At 44.4% G+C, this 25,510-nt stretch overlaps 1 protein-coding gene across 1 annotated transcript in view; it reads left to right on the top strand.

Moving 5' to 3' along the window:
- Positions 1–1,715: 1,715 nt before the first annotated feature.
- The window catches only part of LOC115461130 (alcohol dehydrogenase 1A-like), a 79,067-nt gene continuing 55,272 nt past the window's right edge, over positions 1,716–25,510 (top strand). Inside the window, exons 1-2 of the mRNA XM_030190726.1 lie at positions 1,716–1,836; positions 21,236–21,334. Coding sequence (XP_030046586.1) covers positions 1,819–1,836; positions 21,236–21,334 — 117 coding nt within the window. The 5' untranslated portion in view covers positions 1,716–1,818. The remainder of the gene's footprint in view (positions 1,837–21,235; positions 21,335–25,510) is intronic.

The raw sequence follows: 25,510 nt of genomic DNA, 5'->3' as shown, positions 1-25,510 counted from the left end.
CCAAGGTAGGGGGGCCGGGAGGGGGGGTCTCTTTTACTACTAGTGCTGGACCACCAGGGAATTCGGTAGTCAACGCTGGAGGGGGGGAGTCGGGGGTGGGCTGGAGGTCCGCCAGACCTCCAGCCCCCCCCCATCGCTCGCTGGGTGGGAGGATGGGAGAGGGTTTGGCCGGTAGCCAGTGGACATTTTCTGGGGGTTTGGGGGGCTGGAGACCCACCGGATCTCCAGCCCTCCCTGAACCTGGGAGGGTGGGATCGTCGGGGGGGGGGGGGTGGACCGGAGGTCCACTGGACCTCCAGCCCCCGTTGCTCGGGCCTCGGGGCAGGGTGTTTGACCGACAGGGCAGGGTGTTTGACAGGTTTGGGCTTTTGACAGCCCAGACCTGTCAAACAAGTGCGGGAGGATTGTGCTGAGCGCCCACACTTCTACCCGATGATGAGAAATAATTGCCCTGCTTAAATTTGCATGCATTATCTCTGATCATCCGTGCGGTAAAGCCCCGTGCTGTTCCAACGTGAAAGGGGTGGGTCAGGGGGCGTGAAAGGGGCGGGGCAAGTGTCCTCTTTTTATGAGGACAAAAAATGGTAACCCTAGACCTACCAACTAGAAACACATCCGAATCAACACGAACGTACCTAAATCTGCACTACCCAAGCTGCAAAGGACTCAAATACAAATTAACTTATGCGTCCAGTTTTTCTTACATAAGCACACAACTGTGGAACGCATTAACAAAAGCCTTGAAAACTACGAACAACCACCTAAACTTCCAGAAAACACTAAAAACTAGCCTGTTTAAAAAAGCATACCCTACCGATCCAACATAAATGCCTGATCTCTGCAACACAACAAAACTAAAGAACGTAATGGACATAACACAACTCTTCAGTTGTACAATTCCCTAGTGTGGCTGTGCCACATGAACTTTATCTTACCACAACATCACTTTGTATTTGTTTACACCGGAGTCTGTAACGCCTCTCCGGTACTATGTAAGCCACATTGAGCCTACAAATAGGTGGGAAAATGTGGGATATAAATGTAACAAATGTAACATGCTAAAAAAAACAAAGTAATCCATTTGTACAAAAGAGATGAGGTGAAGATGTGATTCCAAGTGCCCCAATGAAAGGAGAGTTTACTTCCAATCTTAACACCAGGCATCCCAAAGCAGATCAGTAACAGTTAAGATGAACCCATCAGTACACAGGATATTTTCACTGAAATTTGGCCATGTATTACTGTATTGTATAGAACAGTGCAGGAAAATGAGCATAAAATACAGCCTTTAGTTCTGTTTCCATGAGCTACAATAATTTTTTAAGCTGTAGGGATATTCAGTTTTGATTTAATGATATTTATATCTACAAATGGGGCGTTTTCAAATAAATTAAAAATCTGTCAAATAAGCTTAAAAAACAGGCACTGCCTATCCAACTGGAACAGCTTTTCACTTTTTACAGATGGACCACGCACAGCTTGTAGCAATCTTTTAGTATTGCTTTAAATAGCGTTTGCTATATAGTTTGGGAAGTATTTGTGACTCCGCCTACTGGCTTCAACTAGATAGCCTTATGCCGTCTCTGTTCTCAATGTAACCTCCTTGCTTACAATCGGGTAGAGGGCGGTGCCTTTCCTGGTAGGAGTGGGCAGGGCTTTCCTGAGTGCTCGATCTGGATAGGGAGGTGGTGCCGCCTGAGAGTAGTCGAGAAGGGGTGCGGTGTGTTGCGGGCCTTTTTGCATAGTTCATGCGTGCTGTTAGCGAGGGTCTGTCTTTGGAAGGCAAAGGTTTTGCGACATCTACGGAAAAGGAAAAATATGCAAACCTGTGCGAAAGTAAGAAGCATTTAAACTTGGAGGGCTAAATCATTATTCAGTGTACTAGTTTGATTAGGCGAATTATTTATTTAATCAGTATCTCATGTAAATTAAAAGCAAAAAAAAAAAAAAAAAAAAACAATAGAAAAACGTGCAACCTGCCAGTCAAGTTTAATTCTATAGTTGCCGGGATGTTATTCCTATGCTGTTCTTAAATTTCCTTTCCTTCCGGGATGATTCATTAAAAGTTCTCGTCCTCTCCTCTCCCCACAGCGATCAGGTCAGACTACTGCTGAAAGTTGGAGTAGGTTAGTAGCAGAAGTGTGGAAAGTGCGGTTGAAATGGGACATGCGTCTGGTTGTTTTTGGGATGATGCAGTATGCGAGGGCCGTTCTTCCCCTCCTCACAGTGATACACAACACAGCTGCTGTATCAAGAGTGGCTCTCTGTCTCTCTTGTGCAAGGAATTCTCTTGGAGAAATTCTACAAAAATTAATAAAAATTCTATGTAAAATGCTACATACTTTATGTGTAATAATTGTTTGCAGAATTTTCCATCATTGGGCCCTTGCACCTCCCTCCCCAAAGCTTGTCTCACTCCCATCACTTTTCATATTTCTCCAGGAAATCTCAGGCCTTAGGGGCCAATATAATAAAATGTGGGAGGTTATCCTGAGTTCTGACCTAGTGTAGGTGTCTATTAATTTTGCACATGGGATGGTGCAGTTTTTGCCCATTCTCCTTGGCAGAATAGCTCAAGCTTGTTTAAGTTGGCTGAGGATTGTTCCAGTCTTGCCACACATTTTCTATCAGATTCAGATGTTTTGACTGGTGTACTCCAGGACATTCACTTTCACCTTACAGTTCTTTTCCATTGTTTGTGTATTGTGCTTAAGGTCGTTTATCCATAAATGGTAAATCTCCCAGGTCCCATTTTTGTGGCAGACTATTAGAATAGGTTTTCCTTCAGAATCTGCCTTTACTTTGAGAAGAAAATAGGTGGTGCAATCTTCATAATCTACTACTTAACATTTCTAGAGTGCTACTAGGGTTACGTAGCGCTGTACAGTTTAACAAAGAAGGACAGTCACTGCTCAAAGGAGCTTAGGCCCCCTGCTGTAAAGCATCCCAATGGCATTCGGTTATTTTTTATTGTATGGACTAGTAAAAAAGGCCCGTTTCTGACACACATGAAACGGGCGCTAGCAAGGTTTTCCTCGGAGTGTATATGTTTGAGAGAGTGTATGTGAGAGTGACTGTGTGTGAGAGAGTGAATGTGCGAGTGTGTGTGTGTGAGAGAGTGAGTCTGGGTGCGAGTGTGTCTGTGAGAGAGAGTGTGTGAGAATGAGAGTGTGTACAAGTGCGTATGTGAGAGAGTGTGAGAGAGAGAGTGTGTTTCACACAGATACAGTGCGTGCGAGAGAGAGAGTGTGTGTGTGAGACTGAGTGTAGAGTGTGTGAGTGACTGTGTGACACATTTGAGGCATATTTCAAAACACTTAGCCTTCCAAAGTTCCATAGGTTTCTATGGAACTTTGGAAGGCTAAGTGCTTTGAAAATATGTGTGAATGTGATACAGTGTGAGACATAGAGTGTGTGAGAGTGAGAGAAAGACACTGACTGTGTGTGAGAGAGAGTGTGTGTGTGTGTGTGTGTGTGACAGAGATACCTCCCCTCCCTCCCTCTGGTGTCTGAGCGTTACTGTGCAGGATGCTGAGCTCTGGCTGTTCTTCAAGGAACTGACCAATCCTATTTAGTAGAGTTCACCTCCAACATTCTGAAGCCGAGAAACCTCATGTGGTTGGTCACTTCTGCTTGTGACGAACCCGAAAGTACGTGATGTCAATTCAGGAGATGAATACAGAGAGCAGGAATGCCTCAGCCATGCAGTCAGCTTCAGAATGTTGGAGGTGCATTTTATTATATAGGATGGTATTAGTAGAGTGATGTGCTGTGTTTACTTCATATCATATATAGGGGGAAATTCTATACATGGTGCCTAAGCATATACTTTAATCAGACGCCGATTATAGAATACACTTAGTTGATATTTCAGCACCTAAATCTATGTGCATCCATTTACACCAGCGAAAACATGGCGTAAATCCCTGTGTAGATTTAGGTGCACTGGGCTATATTCTATAAGTAGGCATGCAAATTTCGGAACGCCCATAACCATTCCTCCTTTTGCTTGCGCATGTTAGAAGTTCCGCGCACATAATTACAGAATACGTTAGCGAGTTCGCTTACATTCTAATCAGTGCTCATTATTGCTTGTTAAATTGCACGCATTGTTATAGAATCCACACCAATCTCTAGGTGCTCTATATAGAAACCAGGGGATAGTGCTTATTACTGAGGACAAAAATTTCACTAATCTCTTGGGCTGGGGAGCCCACTGCCTAGGCAAAACAGCTCAGGGTCTCTGGTCGCCAGCAGATGCATTGTGGCTGATCAGTTGCTTGGATTTGAGAGCCATCTGGAATGCTCTGCAGACAATTTCTAGCCATCTTGCGGCGCAAGGCAGTCTGCTGGCTCAAGAATTGGCACTCCTCTCTCAGTGGGTGGGCCTTTCATCAGATCATGGCCCGATGGAGGATTCTGTTGATAGATCTGATGTCTAGGAAAGACAATGCCAAGGTTCCTCGATTTTTCAGCAGAAGGAGGGAGTTCAACACAAAGGCCCTGGATGCTGTTCTGCAACATTGACTGTCAAAACGAACTTCTTTGTCTTCCCTCTGTGGCCAATGGTTCTCAGCCGCATTCATTCCATGTGGGACTAGCGATTCTGGTGGCACCAGATTGGCCCAGAATACCATGGTATGTGGATTTGGTCAGACTGCAGATAGCGACCCCTCTCTGGCTGCTGGGCTAGAGGTGGCTTCTCTCACATCAAGGTTTTTCACCATCTCCCAAAGACATTTCAAGCATTACCCCAAGTCATTCCTCATTTATTTTCTATGAGTTCTCCCCCTTATGTTCTTTGAGTGTTACTGCTTTTCTTCTCAGCTGGGCTGAGGTTCTGGCCATCTCCTTGCCTCGGAGGTGGCTAGATACAGACTCTATGGGCAGAGGGCCATAATTCTTTTACGAGCAGCTGAACTGTAAGTTGGATTTTCATTGTTCTGAGTACTACAATAAAGAAGATTTGCTGAAGAATTGAGAAAAACAAAGTGGGGTTCACACTCTCCACAGCAATCGGACACAACAGAAAAGGGGTGGAGAGGGCCCAATGTCAAGAGATCAGTCACCACACTCAAGGGTAAGATGCCCCAGAAAACCTTTATTTGGACCCAACACCGTCCGTGTTTCGGCTATATCAGCCTTCTTCAGGGGTCTATTTTTCTTTTTTGCAAGTAAGGGCCATCAGCAAGGTTGGAAGATTTCCATGGGCTGTTTTCTTGAAAATTTTTGATCAAAGGCGGCAGGCATAGTTTCCTTTTGAAAATTACTTCTGACTTTACAGCTACACCAGTTGCCTGCAAATAGCCTCCATAATAATTACAGGAAACAGATAGAGACCAACCTTGCTGATGGCCCTTACTTGCAAAAAAGAAAAATGGACCCCTGAAGAAGGCTGATCTAGCCAAAACACGGACTGTGTTGGGTCCAAATAAAGGTTTTCTGGAGCATCTTACCCTTGAGTGTGGTGACTGATCTCTTGACATTGGGCCCTCTCCACCCCTTTTCTGTTGCTTAAGAATTAAGAGTCTGCTGTTGAAGCTTGTACTTGGGGATGGTTTGTGCTGGTTGTTTAAGCTGTACTATACTTTGCCTAGAACAGTACAGTAAACTAAAAACACACATCCACTATAAAAAAAAATTCCTTAATCCTCTCAAAGAACGAAAGTTAAAATATAGCTAAAATCAAACAAGGAGCTAACCCCCCTGTTTACAAAGCCACGCAACAATGCCGACACAGCCCATCCAAAGTGAATGGGATGTGTCGGCATTGCCACATTGTTAGCCACTAGTATGGCTTTGTAAATGGGGGTGGGGGGGTGGGGGGGAGGGAAGGAAAAGAACAGATATAATACAGAATAAGATACAGCAGTGCATCAATGTCGCAAAAAGACTGAAAAGTCCACACCCTGGTTAAGTCCAAATGAAGGAACTGAATTAAAATCATGGATAAACCTTTGTTCTGTTTGTAAAACTAGTCTATCCAAATCACTTCCCCTCCAGGAGGGGCGTGGCGTTCTCAATACAAAAAACCCCCAAATTTTCAAACTTATGATGTTTCTCCATGCAATGTTGTACTAGTGGCTTATCAGCTGTGGATCTTTTTATTGCATTTTTATGTTCAAGAATGTGTTTGTTCAAAGGGCTTATAGTCTTCCTATCCTATATAATATTTTGCACCTCCAACGTTCTACATCAGGATGCCTGGGTTCATAACATCCATAACCACTCATTGCCCCGCCCTCGCGTCAAAATGTAATGACGTCCAAGGGCGGAACAGTGAGAGGGAAGGGAAGCCAGCGCCAGCTAGCCAGAGAATGTTCAGGTACAAATTGAGGGGAGGCGAGAATTGCGGGAGAATCGCCCCCTCCCTCCCCCCTCTCTTCCGAGTTCCAGGCCCCCTCCCTGTCCTCTGAGTTCCAGGCCCCCCTCTCTCCTTCTCCTCTGAGTGCTAGCCCAACCTGCGCTGCCTGCCCTCTTCTCTCAGTCCTTTGCCTGCTCCTCGCCTTCCTGCGTGCTGCCCAGAATTTAAAAGTTCTTACCTCGGGGTCCGGCGGCAGCAGTGAAAGGCGAGCAGGCACCGCGCTTCAGCCTCCTTCCCTTCTCTCTCAGCTCTGCCTCTGGTCCTGGAACTCGGAGGGAGGGGGCCTGGAACTCGGAGGAGAGGGGGGAGGGCGGCGGCCTGAAACTCGGAGGAGAGGGAGGGGGGCATGGAACTCAGAAGAGACAGAGGGGGGCCTGAAACTTGGAGGAGAGAGAGGGGGGCCTGGAACTCAGAGGAGAGGAAGGGGCCCTCGAACTCGGATAAGAGGGGAGGAGGGAGGGGGCCAAGCTGGAACTCGGAGGATAACCTTGCAAGCGCCCGTTTCATTTGTGTGAGAAACGGGCCTTTTTTACTAGTATGTATATATATATATATATATATATATATATATATATATATATATATATATATATATATTATCAGCTGACATGGACTCATTTCAACATACACGTTCCCAGCACTTTTACAGTTGGTAAATTTGAAAAGATGATGTTTCAGTCTTATAAGCTGGATGGGTGAAAGCTTTGATATTAATATTAACACCACAAACTGAACAGTTACCACATTTATGCTGTTGAGAAGGGAGCAGAGTGAACCAGAATATCTTTGAGGCTTTTCCCTTTCTTGTGTGCAGTCAGTCTCTTTATCCCTGAAATGTTCAATCCCTTGAACAATATGCCAGTATTGTCGCAATATTTTAATAATGTCCTTAGACAAGTGAGTGAAAGGTAAGGCGCAGACCACCTTCTTGTCATGTCCCTTACCTGTTCGCTGTGGTCTCCAGCAGCATTCTGTGCCAAGAAGAATCTGTGTACTTCCTGGAACCCTAGCACTTCCTTTATAGCCCCGGGCGCTGGCTGATGTCATCTCTTCCTGTCTGGTAGTGTTTAAGGAAATGTTTGACTCTCAGCCAGTGCCTTTGCAGCAGGTCTCTTAGCATTGTCTAGTGTGTGTTACTGCCTTGTTCCTGCCTATGTTTCAGTCCTGTTACTGCCCCTTGTTCCAGTTTTGTGTCTACTGTGCTCCCAGTTTGTTTCTAGCCCTTTCTTCGAGTGCCAGCCTTGTCTTCAGTCCAGCCTTGCCTGGGTGTCTCACCTGCTGCTAGTCGGGGCCTAGCTGGCCCTTGGGTTGGTTAAGTAGTGTCAACTCGGCTGCGGCCCAAGGGCTCACCCCAAGTCGTAACAGATTGCAAAGGCCATTAGCTTGGGTGAGTCACCTGCTCTGTAGCTGTTCCAGCAACTGGCCTTTCAGCTTCAGCAGCTGTCTGGTTCAGTTCAAGATCTGACTACCCACTTGGGTCACCTCCAGGTCCTCGCTCAGGAGGGCCAGCTACAACGGACTCAACTTAGAGAATTTACAGAAACCGTTCAGGGGGTCTGTACTCATCTTGCTGCGATGCAAACTGCAGGACCTCTGGTTCTGTACCCACCTCCGGGGCCTGCCCCAGCGACACCACCTCTGGCTCACTCGGTGCTTCAGCCTTGAGTCTCAGCACCGCCATGATTTGATGGGAACCCCAAGGCATGTCAATGATTTATTAACCAGTTTGAACTTTGAGCTACAGCCCTCCAGCTTTTCATCTGATCAGGTCAAGATCACCTTATAGTCGCTTTCCTTGCCGGGTAAGCATTGGCTTGGGCATCTGCCCTTTGGGAGAAGAATGATGTGCTTGTGTCCAATCTGGCGACCTTCCTCATGTGCTTCCAGCAGGTGTTTGACAAGCCAGGGCATCTGTCTTCGATAGCTTCTGAGCTCCTGCACCTGCAACAGGGGACACTAACTGTGGGTCAGTACGCCATTCAATTCCGGTTCCTGGTTTCAGAACTGCAGTGGAATCAGGAAGCTCTGGTGGCTGTCTTTTGGCAGTCTGGCAAAGCACATTAAGGATGAACTGGCAGGACGGAATTTCCCCACCTGTTTGGATGACGTGGTTTCCCTTTGTATCAAGGTGGACATCTGCTTTCAATAGCGAGCTCCAGCCCTGTCTTCAAACTCCAGTCCTGTCTTCAAGCTCTTCAGCATTGTCTTTAGTCCAGCCTTGCCTTGGTGTCGCCCGCCGCCAGTTGGGACCTAGCCGGCCCTTGGGTTGGCTAGGTAGCGTCAACTCGGTTGTGGCCCAAGGGTTCACCCCAAGTCTTGTGTAACAGGGGGTAGAAAGAGTAAAATATATAAAAGGGTTTTTTTTTACCTATTTTTTTTACCTGGGGAGGTCCGGTTGGGGGCTTCTGGCATCGTTCCTGGGGGCTGCTGGGGGTTGAAGAGGGCAGCACTATGTTTTTCTGTCTCCTGGGGGTGTTTGCGCTTGCCCCCGGGAGTGAAGAGATGTTCGGGCCCAAGAAGGGGCCGGGAAGAGTGAGGGGCGCGCTGCCGGAGGTGCTCCTGATGGAGTTCGGCCTCGTTTGGCCAGTGGCAGTGTCAGCAAGCTGGCGCTGCTTGGGGCCAGGCAGTGCTATGATTTTTGGCTCCCAGGGACGAGTGAGTCCCCGGGGCCGAAGAGGAGAAATAGCGCCGTCGTTCCGGGGCGCTGGTTTGGGGCCGATTCGTGGGGCCGTCACAGAGGCGGGAGCGCCGAAGGAGCGTCCCGGGCGGTCCTAGGTTTCGGGGCCTGTTGAAGAGCCAGCGAATTTTTTTAAAATGGCCGGCGATTCGGGGACGTCGGCGCGAGAGTGCATGAGGCGGCGCGCCTCATGCACACATCGCGAACGCGCGTTTTCGCGTTTAGGCCGAAGCCGGGGCCTAAATTTTGGGCCCGGCTTCGGAGCTTTTTTATTTTTGCCTCCGTTTTTGCGGGAAGACAGCGAGGACCGGAACCGAAGGCAGGGGTCATGTGAGGGGAAAATTCCGGTCAAGGTAAGGGGTCTTTTGACCCGAAATTTTAATTTATTTATTTTTCAAATGTGTAAATTCGGTTTTTTATTTTTAAAAAATCAGGGATTTGTTTAATTTAAATTCTGTTTTTGGTTTTGGGGTTAGGGAATTTTTTAGGATTTTTGTAGTACTTTAGTTTTTTAATTTTTGTTTTTTAAATAGGAGTTTTTGACAGGAGTGGGTTTTATAGGGTTAGGAAAGGGTTAATTTTTTAAATTCGACAGGGTAGGTCCGTGAGGGGAGTTGGAAATTTTTGGGATAGTTTTTAATTGGATCTGGGAATTTTAGAGGGGTCTGGGATAGTTTGTTTGAAGGCGGACGTCAGAATTTGGGATTTTTAAAATTGGAAAACAGGGATGGATAGGGAATGGGGAGTTTAATTTTTGGGTCAAGTTTGAAGTGATTTGAGAAAATTTTAAGGTGATTTTAGTTAATTAGTATGATTTTCCATTAAAGTCTATGGGGTTTTATTTTTTAAAATGGAGCTGTAGCAGCGCTGGCCAACATTCCGCAGGTCAGCTCAGCCAGCTTGGAATGTTTAAAAGGGATAGTGATTGGCTGAGCTGGTCTCGGAATGGCAAGCCAGCGCTGGTCTCCCTGGAAACGGTGGTTGAGCAGTGTTGCCAGGTGGGCGGTTTTACCGCCCAATTGGGCGGTTTTCCGCGCCCCGCCGCGGGAAATTTTTTGCCCGCGGCGGGTTGCGGTTTTTTTGGGCGGTTTTTTAGGCTTCCGGGTGGCTTTTTGGGCGGCTTTTTGATTTTTTTCGGCCGCGGGGGGCGGGGTTAGTGACGTTTTTGGGCGGGGTTAGTGACGTTTTGGGCGGGGCCGATGACGTGGGAGGCGGGGCCGATGACGTGGGAGGCGGGGCCGATGACGGGGAGGCGGGGCTGATGACGGGGAGGCGGGCCCGATGACGTGGGAGGCGGGGCTAATGACGGGGAGGCGGGCCCGATGACGTGGGAGGCGGGGCCGGTGACGCGGGGGTGGGGGTGTCAGGGGCGGGGTTTGTGTTTGGGCGGGTTTTGGGCTGGTTTCTGGCCCGGATTGGGCTGGAAAAAAAATTTCTACCTGGCAACCCTGTGGTTGAGGCAGTTGGTCAGAAGGTGTTGGTCAGTCAAGGAGAGAGGTGTGTGGTGTGTGAGGGGAGAGAGTGGAAGGTGTTTGAAGGGTAAAAGTGGAGGAATTTGAGAAATTTTGAAGGAAAAAATAATTAGAGAATAGTGTATTATTGAGGGGGTTATAGTGGTTTAGTGGGGAAGTTTGGTTAAAATTTATTAAGTTTAGGAAATAGGATTAATAGTAATTGGGTTTGTAAGGGGTGCGGGGTGTGAGTTATATAAGGGGGTGTTTGGGAATATAGTAGGGGTGCAATAGTTAATGAAGTTTGGAATTTAAAATAGTTTTTTTTAGGAGTTAAGTGTTAAATTACTATAGTGGCTAGAAAACAGTATAGAAGTATGAATGGAATGTAAAGTGGTATAAAGTACTGTGAAAGAGTAGTGAAAGTGCCTAAGACCGGCCAACACTATTACACTAGTGTTAGTTAGGGAAAGAAAAAATAGTTAGAAAAGGAGAAGACTTGAGAGAAAGGGACAAACTGAACTTATTTTAATTTTAAGAGACAGAGGGCCACAGTGTAAAATTCTCCTAAAAGCAGAATTTCTGCCGTTACCCAGAGCAGACAGGGTTTTCTCTCCATTTACTTTGTTTTTGAGGGGAGGTTTAGGAGGAAGACCAGCTGTGCATTTCAGAAAAACTACAAGGGCCTCGGCGCAAGAAAGATTTCACCGGCACGCTTGGAACCAAAGGAATTGATACACCGACAGCTAAGTGACTGAGATACTGGGACTGAGTATCAAGGGGAAAGTGGGGGTTACTTACCTTAAAGGGGAAAAAGGGGAAAAGAGAGAAGAGAAAAAAAAATCCAAACCAAATACTTATCTGTTTCTGAAGGGGGGGGGGGGGGGGGGGGGGGGGGGGGGGAAGAAGACGTTTCCTGCAAAACATAAAGGGGAACACAAAGTATCAAAGTCCGGAGAAACATCCTTTGAGAGAGTACAAAGAATTGTTAACAGGGGAAAGGTTTAGTGAGAATAAAAAAAAATAATACTTATCTGATGTCTGTTCTGGTTCTGCTGTAAGAATACCTGTAAAGAGAAAAGAAGCGAGTCTGTATTTCTTTTTAAACACAAAGGGTTATTCTTGTACATAAATTCTGGGATCTATTGTACAATTTTTTTAGGTTTGTTTCTAATCTAGTTTGGGTTGCATTGCAAAAATTTAAAATAAATACCAATTTATTGCATTGAAAAGAACCCTATGGTTGATTGAATTTTGTGGGAGCCCATTAGGGAGAATCCTAAATTTAGTTTCATTTTCCTCTTCCGTTCTTCGAGAACGGAAGACGAGGATAGTGATTCTAACACATTTCCGGTAACTTGTAGTGTGCTCGCATTCAGGCCCGACTACAAACACCTGACTTTGGGTGAGCACACAGTTCCATCTGAGGTGCCGGAAGTGCCGGTTAGACTTGATCCTCTCTATTAGCTTATGAAGGTCTCCTATAGCCTGTGGCAATTGCTTCCTTAGGGTATCCTTTGGACTGGAAACACTGGGTAATTTCTGTGGACTGTTTCCTGAAGAACGTGTCTTTGGAGCAAAGCCTCTTACTTCTCAGGAACTGAATATATGGCAAGTTGAACTTTAATGCTCAGTTGTGTCAGCTATGCTCACCCTGTGATTCTGCTGCTTGTAACCACAAGTTCCTTGAGATTTCATGGTGTTTTCACCACATACAGTGGGGGAAATAAGTATTTGATCCCTTGCTGATTTTGTAAGTTTGCCCACTGACAAAGACATGAGCAGCCCATAATTGAAGGGTAGGTTATTGGTAACAGTAAGAGATAGCACATCACAAATTAAATCCGGAAAATCACATTGTGGAAAGTATATGAATTTATTTGCATTCTGCAGAGGGAAATAAGTATTTGATCCCCCACCAACCAGTAAGAGATCTGGCCCCTACAGACCAGGTAGATGCTCCAAATCAACTCGTTACCTGCATGACAGACAGTTGTCGGCAATGGTCACCTGTATGAAAGACACCTGTCCACAGACTCAGTGAATCAGTCAGACTCTAACCTCTACAAAATGGCCAAGAGCAAGGAGCTGTCTAAGGATGTCAGGGACAAGATCATACACCTGCACAAGGCTGGAATGGGCTACAAAACCATCAGTAAGACGCTGGGCGAGAAGGAGACAACTGTTGGTGCCATAGTAAGAAAATGGAAGAAGTACAAAATGACTGTCAATCGACAAAGATCTGGGGCTCCACGCAAAATCTCACCTCGTGGGGTATCCTTGATCATGAGGAAGGTTAGAAATCAGCCTACAACTACAAGGGGGGAACTTGTCAATGATCTCAAGGCAGCTGGGACCACTGTCACCACGAAAACCATTGGTAACACATTACGACATAACGGATTGCAATCCTGCAGTGCCCGCAAGGTCCCCCTGCTCCGGAAGGCACATGTGACGGCCCGTCTGAAGTTTGCCAGTGAACACCTGGATGATGCCGAGAGTGATTGGGAGAAGGTGCTGTGGTCAGATGAGACAAAAATTGAGCTCTTTGGCATGAACTCAACTCGCCGTGTTTGGAGGAAGAGAAATGCTGCCTATGACCCAAAGAACACCGTCCCCACTGTCAAGCATGGAGGTGGAAATGTTATGTTTTGGGGGTGTTTCTCTGCTAAGGGCACAGGACTACTTCACCGCATCAATGGGAGAATGGATGGGGCCATGTACCGTACAATTCTGAGTGACAACCTCCTTCCCTCCGCCAGGGCCTTAAAAATGGGTCGTGGCTGGGTCTTCCAGCACGACAATGACCCAAAACATACAGCCAAGGCAACAAAGGAGTGGCTCAGGAAGAAGCACATTAGGGTCATGGAGTGGCCTAGCCAGTCACCAGACCTTAATCCCATTGAAAACTTATGGAGGGAGCTGAAGCTGCGAGTTGCCAAGCGACAGCCCAGAACTCTTAATGATTTAGAGATGATCTGCAAAGAGGAGTGGACCAAAATTCCTCCTGACATGTGTGCAAACCTCATCATCAACTACAGAAGACGTCTGACCGCTGTGCTTGCCAACAAGGGTTTTGCCACCAAGTATTAGGTCTTGTTTGCCAGAGGGATTAAATACTTATTTCCCTCTGCAGAATGCAAATAAATTCATATACTTTCCACAATGTGATTTTCCGGATTTAATTTGTGATGTGCTATCTCTCACTGTTACCAATAACCTACCCTTCAATTATGGGCTGCTCATGTCTTTGTCAGTGGGCAAACTTACAAAATCAGCAAGGGATCAAATACTTATTTCCCCCACTGTAATAGCATTTACAGCATTACCAGCCAGCCTGTGGCAGACTTCCCCAGCCTCCCTGCTTGTTTGAGGGGCTGAATAAAGTGTAAACTCTGTTCCAGTACTTTCTCATAGTATATGTTGTTTTCCCTTTGCCTTTGCATTAAAGAATAATTGGATTAAGTTTGCGTCCTCACTGGTGATATTAAATACTTGGTTTAGCTATGTGTCAAGCATTGGAAAAAAAACAAAAACCTCTGCCTGGATAGTGACATAGCCGAAGCAGAGTTTACCTCCCCACTGACAATCTCAGGAGTCCACAGGTTTGTGTTCTGAGAGCATGGCAGTATAGCAGGCTTTTCTGCTATAAACACAGAAAGGTGCTCACCTTTCAAGCCTTTGCTCCCTTTTGATGTCATATCCTCTGTTCATCTATTGTTACCTCAGTTGTTTCAGAGAGACCTCTGAACTTTCAACTATCTCCACAGTTCCAGCTTCCACCCCATCACATAACAAGAAAGATCATTATACAAGCCATACTGTACCATATCGTCATATATGTTCTGACTCAAGAGACGGAGAAACACCTCAATCCTGACTGAATCCTGATCTTCAGGAAGACTGTCTCTTCTCTTAAAACACCCCAAGAAAAAACTACTGCAGTACAAATTTTTTATTTAATTTAATTCATATATTTATATTCTGCCTAACCACAAAGTTCAAGGCGGGTACAAAGAAAAGAAAACCTCAGAGATAGTCCCCCTTGTAGCGACATGCAATCAGAGCTGGAAAAAACAAGAAGAATCACAAATGATCTACAGCGACTATTCAAGGACAATGAATTACTGAACGAGATATTCCCAGCTCCACCAATGCTGGCCTTCCAACAACCACCAAATCTGAAGCAAAAATGAGTAAAAAATCAAGCTCACTCCCAACAGAAGAAGAGAGAAGCAAAGGTGGCTGCAGACTCTGTCACATACTGCAAGCTGAGGTGGTGTGGGGCCATAAGCATGCAGATAAATGCTCAAGGCCCTGCACTAGCCCAGCTTGCAGTTAGTTTTGTGTCAGCAGCAGTGTGCAGGTGACACTGGTAAGGAGAAATGCAAGTCACTCACATTACTACTACTACTACTATTAAACATTTCTATAGCGCTACTAGACTTATGCAGCGCTGTACAAATTAACATGAAAAGACAGTCCCTGCTCAACAGAGCTTACAATCTGAGTTGGACAGACGAACAGACAGCTAGGGGTGGGGAAATTGCAGTGGTAGGGGTGATAAGTGAGGGTGTTGAGTAAGAGAGTCATGGTTAGGAGTCGAAAGCAGTAGCAAAGAGGTGGGCTTTAAGCCTAGACTTGAAGACAGCCAGAGACTGAGCCTGACATACTGGCTCAGGGAGTCTATTCCAGTCATAAGGAGCAGCGAGATAGAAGGAACGGAGCCGGGAGTTAGCAGTGGGGGGGAGAAGGGGGACAACAGGAGACATTTACCCAGCGAACGGAGTTCACGGAGCGGAGTGAGCGGAAAGGTACTGAGGAGCTGCGGAGTGGATGCACTTGTAGGTCAAAAGGAGAAGTTTGAACCGTATGCGGAAGCGGATAGGGAGCCAGTGAAGCGACTTGAGGAGAGGGCTAACGTGAGTATAGCGACTCTGACGGAATATAAGACGCGCAGCAGAGTTTTGGAGAGATTGAAGAGGAGATAGATGGCTGAGCGGGAGACCAGCGAGAAGCAATTGCAGTAGTCTAGGCGAGAGGTGATAAGGGTGTGGGTAAGGGTTTTGGTAGCGTCCTCGGAGAGGAAAGGGCGAATTTTGTTAATATTATAGAGAAAGAAACGACAGGTTTTGGCAATCTGCTGAATATGGGCAGAGAAGGAGAGAGTGGAGTCAAAGATGACTCCAAGGTTGCGCGCATGGGGAAAACATTCAGTACTCGTGCTATTATTCAGTGATTCAAAAAAATGTACTGTAAAACCAGTCTAATGGGAGTGAAACATATAAGTGGATTAATTCTTAACTACTGTGGCTATATATATATTTAGATTTTATGCTTAGGGAGGTAAACCATTAGAAATTCTCTAAGAATTGAGAGCTCTTGATAGTCATATAAACTACACTTTGCCACATTTTTACTGTTGCAAGGGTTTAGTTCAAGCATTTTATTGCAGTGTTACGTGACAGAAGTCATACAACCCTGTTTACCATTGAAAAATATATTATAGTGAGGAGCTGCCTGTGCTCTGCTTTATCAAACTTCCGAGGACAGATAGGTGTGCACCATACAGACGTTTACCATTTTATCAGCTTAAATCACAGTATACATACTGGAAACATAAGTAATGTATTTAACATGCTAAAGATATGAGAAGTTTAATCAGTTCCAGGTCTAGTGATGAGATGAGGGCTGTGCCCTGTTCGTTTATCTACAATCATTTCACCAAGTCTGATGATGCTTTAAGGGTAAGAGAACAGGTTTGTGGTAAGATTTTTTATAAGTAAAAGGTATATAATATTCCTACTGCAAGTTCTATATATATGGTAAACCAGCCAGTCAAACACAATCACAAAAAGTTCTCCGGTAAAAGTACAATTTAAATTAGAACCAAGAAAACCAGAGTCATCATAAATATAACTTAAACAGCTGGTATATAAATTGATAAAAGAGAAGCCCTCAGAGTAGCAACTCACTCATGCAGCGATCGAGATTAGTACAGATCACTAAAGAGGGTGGATACGTTTTTTAATTTGTCGGGCTCTCTTGGTTCCAAGTGACAACTTATATGTGCTGAAAAAATAATGGTGTCCTTCAAAGGCGTGCGTGCACTGCAACTGCCACTATATTAGGCTACCTGTGCACTATATCACTTCAAATGTAACTTGGCAGTTTAAAAAAAAAAAAAGGTATCTGCCCTGTGTAGTTGTTCCAGGTTGGTCCGGGTCTGGAGGCAGGAAGAGGTTGTTGGATTACCTAGGAGGTGTCCTGCAGAGCCAGGGCCTGGTAAGGGCTGGCTGCTGGGATGTTGGGCCCGGTGACAGGAGTGCTGGACAAGAGGCAACGTTGGACTGGCACTACTGTGGTAGTCTAGCAAAGGTTCTGGTAGAGGCCGCTGGTTGGGCCCGCAGTGTTGGTGGTCTGGGTATCTGTGTGCATGTGCGGGTTCTTCGCACATGTGCCGGTAGTGTGAGGGGCTAAAAGGGAAGGCTGAGTTGGGCCTGCTCGGGGCTCTTCTGCACATGCATAGTTCTTCGCGCATGCACAGAAGTGCCAGGGTCCAGGCCTGAGTGGTGACAGCCCGATTTGGAGAGCTGGGCCAATGCTGGGAGGAGGAGAACAGATGCAGTTTGTTGTGGGCATGATAGGGAGAGCTCTGGAGAGACTCCCAAAAATTTTGCAGGACACCTTTTGGTGCGGTTCAGGACAATTTTGCACACATGCCCACGGGAGGAAGTGTCGGGTGTCATGGAGACAACGTCAGAGGATAAAGAGTGCTGCCGACTCGTGCAGAGTCTTGCAGCAAAAGGTGCAATGAATATTTAAAATTGCTGTTAGAGAAGACCTTTTCAAGATAAGTGATGATACCTTTTTTATTGGACATAACTTAATACATTTCTTGATTAGCTTTCGAAGGTTGCCCTTCTTCGTCAGATCGGAAATAAGCAAATGTGCTAGCTGACAGTGTATATAAGTGAAAACATTCAAGCATTACTATGACAGTCTGACAGGGTGGGAGGAGGGGGGTGGGTAGGAAGTATGCATGGGGACATCAAAGCATATCATTGATATTCTAACAGGATGGGTGTGGGTAGGTGAGGGGTGGGGTGATCAACAGAGAAATACAGCTTTATGGTTTATAATGGGCTAGGAACCCCAGATCCTTGTTAAGTCCTTTCTGTTGGGTGTTAAAATATTCAATCCCTCAATTATCCACACCCATCCTGTTAGAATATCAATGATATGCTTTGATGTTCCCATGCATACCTCCGACCCACCCCCATCCTCCCACCCTGTCAGACTGTCATAGTAATGCTTGAATGTTTTCACTTATATACACTGTCAGCTAGCACATTTGCTTATTTCCGATCTGAGGAAGAAGGGCAACCTTCGAAAGCTAATCAAGAAATGTATTAAGTTATGTCCAATAAAAAAGGTATCATCTTATTTTCTTTTCCATGTTTTATTTTGTTTGATTTCTATTGATAACCTTAAGAGTGGACTAACACGGCTACCACACTCCTGTACTCAAGATAAGTGAAAAAGCTGGGGTCTTCAAATTATGTTTGTCAGAGTCCGTAGCTGGGCTTCCATTGTTAGTATGGTGCTTGCAGTGGGTTAAGTTCTGCAGCACGTGCTAACTTCCACAAGGTGGTGGAATATTCCAGGAGGATTCTAAACTTCTGAATTTGGCAGTTGGGTGGGCGATGCTGGCTGTAGAGGATGTGTGTGAAAGTTAATTTTAAAGACAAATTTGGCAAGCTTGTGTATCTGGAACAGTTAAAGTCGAGAAGCCACTTGGTTTATTTTGGCTGCAGGATTCTATGTGTATGAACGTTGTGTAATGGCAACATAAAAGTATTTACCTACACTTTTGAACTTTATCTATAACTGATAAAAGAAAGGTAAATGACAATTTTTTGACTAGTCAGCTGGAAGAATTTGAGGCTGTTTTGTCATATTGAGTTCCAGTCTCAGAGAAATTCTTTGAAGATTTTAAGTCGCTGACATTGGGTGGGGGGAGGGGGGGAGAAGTCTCTTAAGCCTCTGATAGAAGCTTGTGTGTGTTGAGGCTAGCAAGTGTCAGTGATTCTCTGAGGCAGGGAAGATTGTAAAAGTCACTGCCTCTGGGGGGGGGGGGGGGGGGGGGGGGAACCCCTTAAGCCTAATGGAATTGAAACACTTTGCCTGGGAGGGAAGGGTTAAGACAGCTGCTGTAGTTGGTTATTCGATCATTAGGCATGTAGATAGCTGGGTGGACATGAGGATTGCCTGGTCACTTCCCTGCCTGATGCGAAAGTGACAGACCTCACAAGTCACCTAGATAAAATTTTAGATAGTGCTGGAGAGGAGCCGGCTGTCTTGGTGCTGTGGGTACCAATGACACAGGAAAATGTGGGAGGGAGGTTCTGGAAGCCAAATTTAGGCTCTTAGGAAGAAAGCTGAAATCCAGATCTCAAAGGTAGCATTTTCTGAAGGATGCAAATTATCACCGTCAGCTTCAAAGCACTTTGTAGATGCTAGGAAAAAACACAATTTGAAGTGTAGCCTGCCATTAAAATTGTCTGTAGTACCTGAAGATTGGAGGGTGGCCAGTGTAACACCGTTTAAAAAAAAAAAAAAACGTTCCAGGAGTGATCCTAGAAATTACAGACCTGTTAGCTTGACTTCAGTGTAGTGGAAAATAGTGGAAACTATTTTAAAGAATAAAATTACAGAACACATAGACAAACATGATTTAATGGGACAGAATCAGCATGGGGTCAGCCAAGGGAAGTCTTGCTTCACCAGTTTGCTTCATTTTTTTGAAGTCGTGAATAAACGTGGATAAAGGTGAGCCGGTTCATGTAATGTATCCAGATTTTCAAAAAGCTTAAAAGTTCCTGATGAAGGACTCCTGAGAAAATTAATGGGATAGGAGACAATGTCCTTCTATGGATTAGGAATTGGTTATAGGACAGAAAACAGAGGGTAGGGTTAAATGGCTATTTGTCTCAATGGAGGAGGGTGAATAGTGGAGTACCACAGGGATCTGTACTGGGATTGGTGCTATTTATTTATAAATGATCTGGAAAATGGAACCATGATTGAGGTGATTATATTCGCAGATGACACAAAACTTTTCAAAGTTATAAAAATGTTTTCGGATTATGAAAAATTGCAGGAAGACCTTAGGAAACTGGAAGACTGGGCATCCAAATGGCAGATGAAATTTAATGTGGACAAATGCGAAGTGATGCACATTGGGAAGAATAATCCAAATCATAGCTACCTGATGCTGGGTCCACCTTAAGAGTCAGCCCTCAAAAAAAAGATCTAGGTGTCATTGTAAACAATTTGATGAAATCTTCTGCATAATGTGCGGCTGTGGCCAAAAAAGCAAACAAGACGCCTGGAATTATTAGGAAAGGGATGCAAAATAAGACCAAGAATATTATAATGCCTCTGTATCGCTCCATGGTGCGACCTCACCTTGAGTATTGCATTCAGTTCTGGTTGCCATATCTGAGAAAAAATATAGCGGAATTAGAAAAAGTTCAGAGAGAGACTAAAATGATAAAGGGAATGGAACTCCTCCCTTATGAGGAAAAGCTAAAGAGGTTAGGGCTCTTCAGCTTGGAAAAGAGATGGCTGAGGGGGGGATATGATTTGTTCTGAGATTAAAGTTATTTTATTATCAGCAAGCTGCATCGCATTGTTTTTGTGAGTTTCTGCATTTCATAATAGCACAGTGCTGACTTTAGTTTGGCTGCACTAGAGCAACTGCCAAAGAAAGCTTTATGATATGTGTGTTTTGTTGGTAAAGATCTTATTGAGCTGTACAGTATCGGTTCACTGTTCATAGTGAAATCATAAAGTTTCAGAGCATCTCTGTTCCAGCAGGATCTGAATTAGTACTTTGTACGGTACCTTAGATCTCCGACTGTAGCACTTGTAGGCTTTTTCTAAATTTCACTGTTGAAATTAAATAAATAAATAAATGCAAGGTGACCGGCAGGCCTCTCTCTCTTCTCCCCCCCCCCCCCCCCCTTAGTGAACTGCATTTCTCCTTACCAGTGTTGCCTGGACAGTGCTGCTGACACAGAACTAACTGCAAGCTGGACTGGTGCAGGGCCTTGAGCATCTGCATCACCTCAGCTTGCAGTTACTTCACCGTCAGCGTCCGGGCAGTACCGATATGAAGAGAAATTCTGCTGGGGTGTGGGGAGAGGTGCCAGTCACCTCAGGAGAAGGGGGGAAGGACAAATTTTGTACCAGCTCAACTATAAGATGAGATCCCATTTGGTTTTTTTTTAATGGGCCCCAAAATCTCGGCTTGTGATATGTAAATACCGTATATACCTGACTACATCCATGTAGATTGTTACGTCAGTGTAAACAATCATCCGCAGAGTACTGTGAAATCGGTACCTAACTCCCAGGGTTCATTCTTCGAAGTACGAAATGCCCCAGTGCAACATTTGGAGGAACAATGGCAGTAGAGAGACACAGGGAAAAAGTTTGTCCACATCCTGACTTCCACCCCGTCCCGTAACAGTACAAAATCTCATTTCTACAAAAATTAAGTGATTGTCTTACATCAAAAATGATGGAATTAGTGAGGTGAAGTTTGAGTTTGTGGGGGCAAACCTTGTCCCTGTGTCATTCTTTACAGGGCAGCCTGCTTTTGTTTTTTACATGAGCCATTAAATCAAGTCCTATGAGTTTAAGTTGTTTTAAGTCCTGAATATGTCCTTTTTCTAGGTTATAAAGTGCAGGGCAGCGGTTGCCTGGGGTCCTCATAAACTGTCCATTGAGGATGTGGAGGTTGCTCCCCCTAAAGCACATGAAGTTCGTGTTAAGGTAATGGAGATATCGCTCACAATGTTTATATCTGGTTAAACCTGGTTTTGTTTTCTTTTTCTTTTAATTCTACCATTTCTTCTGGAACCATGGCTTATTAAAAAACTAGCAGAAACCTGCAAAGCATTTACAGTCGAATTAACACCTTCTATTGCAGGGTTTTTAGGTTGTGTGGGTTTTTTTTTAATTTTTTTAACCAAAGACTGATATATAATCAAAACCTCAGGGGAGCCTCTGATGTGGTCTAACAACTCCAGGACTGACTTGGGAAACACTGGTCTAACAGATAAGTTCATTAACTTTTTCCTACTTTGTCGTGTTATCTTTGCACTTGGTGTAATTATCCACTGAATCTCTGTACCTTGACTCAGATTTCTTTTGATGTATATTTGAATTGCTAATAAAATTTAAAAAAAAAACGCTCAGGGGAGGATCTCATTGAAGATAAAAGTGCTACTCTCCCTTGACTCTATACTGTTCTCCTTATCCACATCCCCTCTTCCCCCCCCCCCCCCCCCCATATAGCAGTCCTCTTTGACTCACTTCCAACCCCAATCCCTTGTATTCCTTTGTCACCCATCCTATGCATGGTGTTCTCTCAAATTCAAATCATCCACATACCCACACAATGCGCACAGTCTGAGTCAATTATCTCTAATGCTCCTTGTGTTCCCCCAGCTAATCCCTAATGTTTTTTTGGCTTTAGCTCATACCTTTTCAGGAGTACCTCAGGGTGATTGACGTTCAGGTACAGTGGGTATTTTCCTATTCCCAGAGGGCTTACAATCTAACACCCCCCCCCCCCCCCAGTTTACTAAGCCATGTGGTAGTGCTGACACAGCCCATGAGTGAGGGTAATTTTGTATCTGAGGCAATTGAGGGTCAAGCAATTTGGCCAAGATCACGAAAAGCAGCACTGAGGTTTGAACCCTGGTTTTCTTGGCTCTCAGCCCACTGCTCTAACCACAAGGCCACTCCACTTATTTTCCCCAGTGCAGATTCTCTCTTAATGTTCTCTTCTCTGATGCATCCTCCTACTTTCCAGCATCCACTGCACACCAAACTCTTAGGCCCCATGGCACAATCCCTATGGCACTCTAATCACAGCCCTCGACTATCTCTGAAGCACTATATGACCAACACTGTGACCCTCATGGTCAGTCAACGTCACACAGCTTGCCTCTGCTGGGGCTGATGCTGCGGCCTCCACTGCAACTTGACTTAGTATCACTTGCTCTTCTGCTGTATATTACTGCTACTTCTGCCTTTGATGCAGCCCACTTGGATACCACAGTCCTAAAGACCACCATGGTGTGCATCTTATGAGCAGCACCTGAGTGGGAGTGCTCTACCTACAGTCCTGCCAGTGGTGGTTGCTTTTTCACTATCACAGTTTGAATATTGTATTAGGATTTAATGAATCGCATTCGCAGGACTCCTGCCTGTCCCTAGCAACTGAAAACATAATAGTGAAGCACCACCCCCTACTGGCAGCAGTGAAGTTGGAGGACACCCGCTCAGCTCATAGGGAACAGTGGCAGCATCTCAGCTTAATAAGCTGTTTATCAAAAGGAATGCCAACATAAGAACAGGACCATGAAGATATGAATTGTTACGCAACAACGTACAGTAGCATGGGATTTTTGTCACGTAGCCAGCCTCCGGCCAATTCAGCCATCTGTCCACTTTTGGTTGGTAAATGAGGATACAACTGTAGCCATTGGGTGGGGGGGTGGGGGAGGAGGAAGGCAATGGCGAACCATTCCACTAATTGTAAAACAACTGTCACACAAGTGGTGGCCCTCATAAGTTGTTCAGAAGACTGCCTTTACCATTATATATAACTAGAGGTGGGTCACCGCAATGCAGAAACATATAGAACAACTTTATTGATGAAGATATTTTTGAGACATGGTCATAGTAACATAGTAGACGACGGCAGATAACGACCTGTAAGGTCCATCCAGTCTGCCCAACAAGCTAAACTCGTATGTGCTACTTTATATGTATACCTGACCTTGATTTATCCTTTAGACCTAGTATTGGAAAAAAAAATGCCTTTTTTTCCTCTCTGGGGCAATTTCTCCAAATGTGTTAGTTTTGCACATGTGAAAAGACCACAAAAAGTGGAGAGACAAAGCCAAAAACAAGGAGTGGAAATTATATATTGAAAAGACCAATAGAATGATCAAATGAGGCATTATTGAACATCCTACCTGTATTAGACATAATGTTGAGAGCGCACCCATGGTTACACATTGGAAAAAAGCAAACCATTCCATAGATGATTTAAAATTTTTGGTATATAAGATCTTTACACCTAATTGGAGATGTAGCAATTTAGACAACTTGTTCTTTAACTACAGTATTGAATTCAAATATCTATCTCTGTTCTTCTTTAAGAACAGAGATCGATATTTGAATTCAATACTGTAGTCCCATTTGGACTTAATACCGAGTTAGATTTACGGCCCTTTCTTTAATATGCATTTTTTCAGTTTCAGGTTTTTTTCATGTGTTTCTACATAGGCTGTGCACTCACCTTGCATCATTTTGCATACATACCATTTACGTCTACTTATATATTAATAAATCACATGATCATCAGGCATACAGTTGATTTTTTAATACAGATATGATACTATTACCATTGTTTTTGTACTTTTAGATGCTTGTGTCACAAAGTTTTTAAGAAACAATACCATTTACATTGGTATAGCTGAGGCTTGTTTTTATATCTGCCTTTTATATGTGTCATTTCAGTTTGTGAACCCTCTTACATGTAAGTTCACATGGTCATTAGAGATACTTTTCATATATAATTCAGTTTCTTTTAGCATTTTATTTTTTATGATGTAGTTTATAATCTAGTTCCTGTTTTCAATTTATTCTGTATTATCTGTATTATAGGTATTTACATTATGTAATTTTTGATTCCAGATATTTATGTTTTACTTTTATATATAACTCTCAACCTATGGAAGGCTATTCCTTCAGGTATGGACTTCATTGGCTTTAACTTTCACCTATGCTTACGTCCACAGATGTTCAATGTGGCTTTTTGTGACACATTTCAATTCATTTATCATAGACAACTTATGTAGCTCTTTGCGATACTTATTCTTCTCTTCCTTTTTGGTCTTCCATCACATCACACCCTGACCACCCCCGACGTTACAATCCCAATATCTGACAATCTAAAAATCCTAGGAGTAACATTAGACAACCACCCAACTTTGGATACTCATGCAAAAGCCACGACGAAGAAGATATTCAACATGATGTGGGTACTGAAAAGAGTAAAACCATTCCTCCCACAGAAAACTTTCCGCACTCTAGTACAATCCACAGTACTCACCCATGCCGACTACTGCAACAGCATCTTCATCGGTTGCAAAGCCCAAATCATGAAAAAACTTCAAACCGCCCAAAACACAGCAGCTAGACTCATTTTTGGCAAATCACGATTTGAAAGTGCAACACCACTTCGCGAAAAACTTCACTGGCTCCCTATCAAGGATTGCATAAACTTCAAAGCCCACACAATGATCCACAAGATCCTCCATGGCGAATCTCCAAGCTACATGACCAACTTGATCGATCTCCCAACCAGGAACGGGTCCAAATCTTCTCGAACATATCTCAATCTTCATCTTCCCAATTGCAAAGGCCTCAAATACAAAACCTACTACGCATCCAACTTCTCCGTTATAGGCAGCCAACTCTGGAACGCCATACCTCGACACATCCGATCAACCAATGAACACCTACCCTTCTGAAAGCTGCTGAAAACTTACCTCTTCAAACAAGCTTACCCAAACAACCCAACTTAATTCTCCACCAACACTGTCCATACTCCTATCCTCTCCCCCACGTCTCTACCTATTATCCTACTCTATATACCAGGGTTAACTCTGTGATACTCTGTACCATACTTTGTAAGCCGCACTGAACCAGCTATCGAGCGGGAAAGAGCGGGGTATAAATGCTATAAATAAATAAATAATTTCACTCACCTCATCACTTTATAGTTACACACGTTCAGAATCATAATTTCACTCCCCTCACCCTTAAAATTACGCACATTCAGAGTCGTCACTTTTTTTGCCTTCAAGATACATGTGCATCAATAGAAACGTCTGTTTAAGGTGATTCACCACATATATACTTTAATAC

This window comes from Microcaecilia unicolor, chromosome 2 (genome assembly GCF_901765095.1).
Source record: "Microcaecilia unicolor chromosome 2, aMicUni1.1, whole genome shotgun sequence".
NCBI lineage: Eukaryota > Metazoa > Chordata > Amphibia > Gymnophiona > Siphonopidae > Microcaecilia > Microcaecilia unicolor.
This window is presented reverse-complemented; position numbering and strand designations above follow the sequence as displayed.